Consider the following 2,681-nt stretch of genomic DNA (forward strand, 5'->3'; position numbering starts at 1 on the left):
ATGGGTGATGGAGTCTGGACCATTCCAAGGACAGATTCTGCACTTGCTGCCGCGGGGAACCAGCGTAATTAAACCCCCCTTTGCCATCTAACAAATGCCTTCTTGTTTTAGTTGCTCATTAGTTAATTTTCTCCTAATGAGTCTCTGTTAATGGGACCATTTGCAATTGGGGAAAAAAACCAACGTGGAGAGGGAGTTCCCAGGTTAAAAGGAGCCTGATTAGCAAGTAAATGACAGGGAGCAGGGCAATGTTCTGGCTCTCTAAACCAGCTATTGTCATGTGCACACCCCAGGCCATGGGGAAACAGCCCCTCACTGTTTGGAGGTCAGGAAAACGCTGTAATTCACCCTAAGCCAAGTAGTGCTTGTTTGGTGTTAACGCCTCAGTGCATCTTAGGGTCCTCTCCTGCCAAACTACAGGTTGTTTGCAAATCCCAGCAGTTCCCCGTCCCTCCTCCCTCCTTCCCCCGCTCCCTCCCTCTCTGCCTCCCCCTGAAACCAGAGCGGGCAGGATCGGGACCGGGAGCGGTGGGGCTGGGAGCTATAAATGGGGGCACAGCCCCTGTCCCGGCGGGACACGGTGCTGGGGTGCTGCTGCCGTCATGTTGGGCAAGAAGAAGTACAACGTGAACGGGGAGTCGGGGATGAAAGCCCAGGTGAGGGCACTCTTTAGTACCCAAATAGTACTCTTCTACCTAAAAGTACATTTGTTGCTCTCTATATCCCCCTTTCCCCCCTTTTCCTTCGTGTTTCCCCCATTCTGGAGCTGCCTCCCCCTGCTTAGCGGAAAGCCCAATCCCCAAAGCACTTCTCTTCATTTTCCTTGCGAGCAGGAGGTTTGCAGTGATGAAGTGTTGAGGCAAACACGTTGCTCCAGGGTTGTTCTTCAGAGCACAGTGATGGAGGAGTGGATGAGCAGGGAGATCACCCAGGAACACCAGGGTCACCGGATGATGAGGCTTGGGTGCAGTGTAGAGCAGCTCTTCATGGTAGGAACCCCAGGTGGAAGTGAGACTGAGCTCATGTGAAATGTAATGAGCACCTGCAATTAGAAGCCATTAACCCATTGTGCCATTAACCCGTTGTGGGGGAGGTTTGCAGCTTGAATTGGGTTTATTCCTGCGGGAAGTTGAAAGCAGCAGCACTCAATGTAGCTGCAGAGCAGGTTGGATTCCTAAATCAAAGCTGCTGCAGCCCTCAGAGGCTTCAGAGCCTTTCTCTTGAGCTTTAGATGGGCAAAGTTGGCTTTTACCTTCAGAAATGCTTTAGTGTGAGCTGAATGAGTTCAGCCTGGAGCCAAATCACTGTTCTGGGCCCTATCTCGAATGTCCCCATCTGCCCAGCTGGGCTGGAACGTGGCGTGTTGTCCTCTTGGTCACCTGGTGCCATTTGGTAGGGATTTAAACCGCAGTTTAGGTCTGGGTGAGCAAGGTCTGGCTTCTCCTTCTGGCTGTGTGCATTGCTGAGACATCAACTCAAACCCAAAGATGTGTTGTGAGAACTGGCATAAGGGTTTATTCCTACTGGCACTTTGTACCCTTCACACGTCCAGGGAATACGTAATGTAGCGCTGGCTGAAGGGGATATGATGGAAGTCCTAAATAAATCAAACTCCAGTGTCCTTTCTTGCCTGCTCTCCCTGTTGCTTGAAGGACAAAGCCAGAAGGTGTTGGTGAAGCATTAACACAGCCTTGACCTGGCCCCTTCCCAATGTTCTTCTCCTCTTGTGGTGCTTCCTTGCACCTCCTGGCAGCCAGTGCCTTGTTCAGCTAAAGCTGAACCCAGCTGGCGGCAGCGTTTAAAGGGTTGAAACCCTTGAAGGGGTGAGGGCAGGGTTTTTATAGAGTCTGGCTCAAGAGGAGAAGGATTTTGGGTGTTGGGTGAGGAGAAGCTCCCCATGACCCGGCTTCAGTGAGCGCTTGAGCCCAGAACCCCCCCATGTGCTGGGTGCACCCCCAGAGCGTGCTCAGGGAGGGGATCCTGCCCCTCTGCTGTGCTCTGGGGAGCCCTTAGAGCAGCTCCAGTGCCTTAAAGGGGCTCCAGGAGACCTGGAGAGGGGCTTTGGACAAGGGATGTAGGGACAGGACAAGGGGAATGGCTTGAACCTGCTCTAGTGGAAGGTGTCCCTGCCCGGGGTAGGGCTTGGAGCTGGAGGAGCTTTAAGGTCCCTTTTAACACAAACCAGGCTGGGGTTCTGGGACTGATTTTTGGCACATCCTTGTCTATCAGCCTTGGCTGTGGAAATACTTTGAGAGCTCTGAACACAATTACCAGTCTTAATGTATCGCTCGAAATAGTTGCATTGAATGTCCTTGAAGGGATGACGTTGGAAAGGAAAATGTTAATTATAATAGGAATTATTCCCCCTTTGTTACCCTTCCAGCCTGTCTCCCTTTGCCAGGAGGATCAGTTCACACACATACCCTGATGCTTTGATGAAGCTGCTGAGCTGTCGAGGGATTTGCTTCACATGAAGAAAAACCCAAGACAACCCCCCCAAAAGAAGGTTATTTCAGGCCAACAGCTTCTGAGACAAGGGATGTAAAAGCTGGTGTGTGTGTGCGCAGAGCCTGTCGCAGTGGGCTCAGGGGTGTTAATCCTCACCAGGACTCTTGGCTGGACTCTGAGTTTGACGTGGGGTTTTGCCCTCCCCTGTGTGTTCCCTGGGCCAGTGCCGTGCT

General features: G+C 52.1%; 1 protein-coding gene across 1 annotated transcript in view; it reads left to right on the plus strand.

Annotated features, from left to right (window-relative positions):
- Window positions 1–602: 602 nt before the first annotated feature.
- Window positions 603–2,681, plus strand: part of AHCYL2 (adenosylhomocysteinase-like 2) — a gene marked incomplete at its 3' end in the record, with an annotated part of 30,359 nt that continues 28,280 nt past the window's right edge. The window contains exon 1 of the mRNA XM_010014369.1: window positions 603–656. Coding sequence (XP_010012671.1) covers window positions 603–656 — 54 coding nt within the window. The remainder of the gene's footprint in view (window positions 657–2,681) is intronic.

This window comes from Nestor notabilis, unplaced genomic scaffold (assembly GCF_000696875.1).
Source record: "Nestor notabilis isolate BGI_N333 unplaced genomic scaffold, ASM69687v1 scaffold12495, whole genome shotgun sequence".
In the NCBI taxonomy this organism is placed as follows: Eukaryota; Metazoa; Chordata; class Aves; order Psittaciformes; family Psittacidae; genus Nestor; species Nestor notabilis.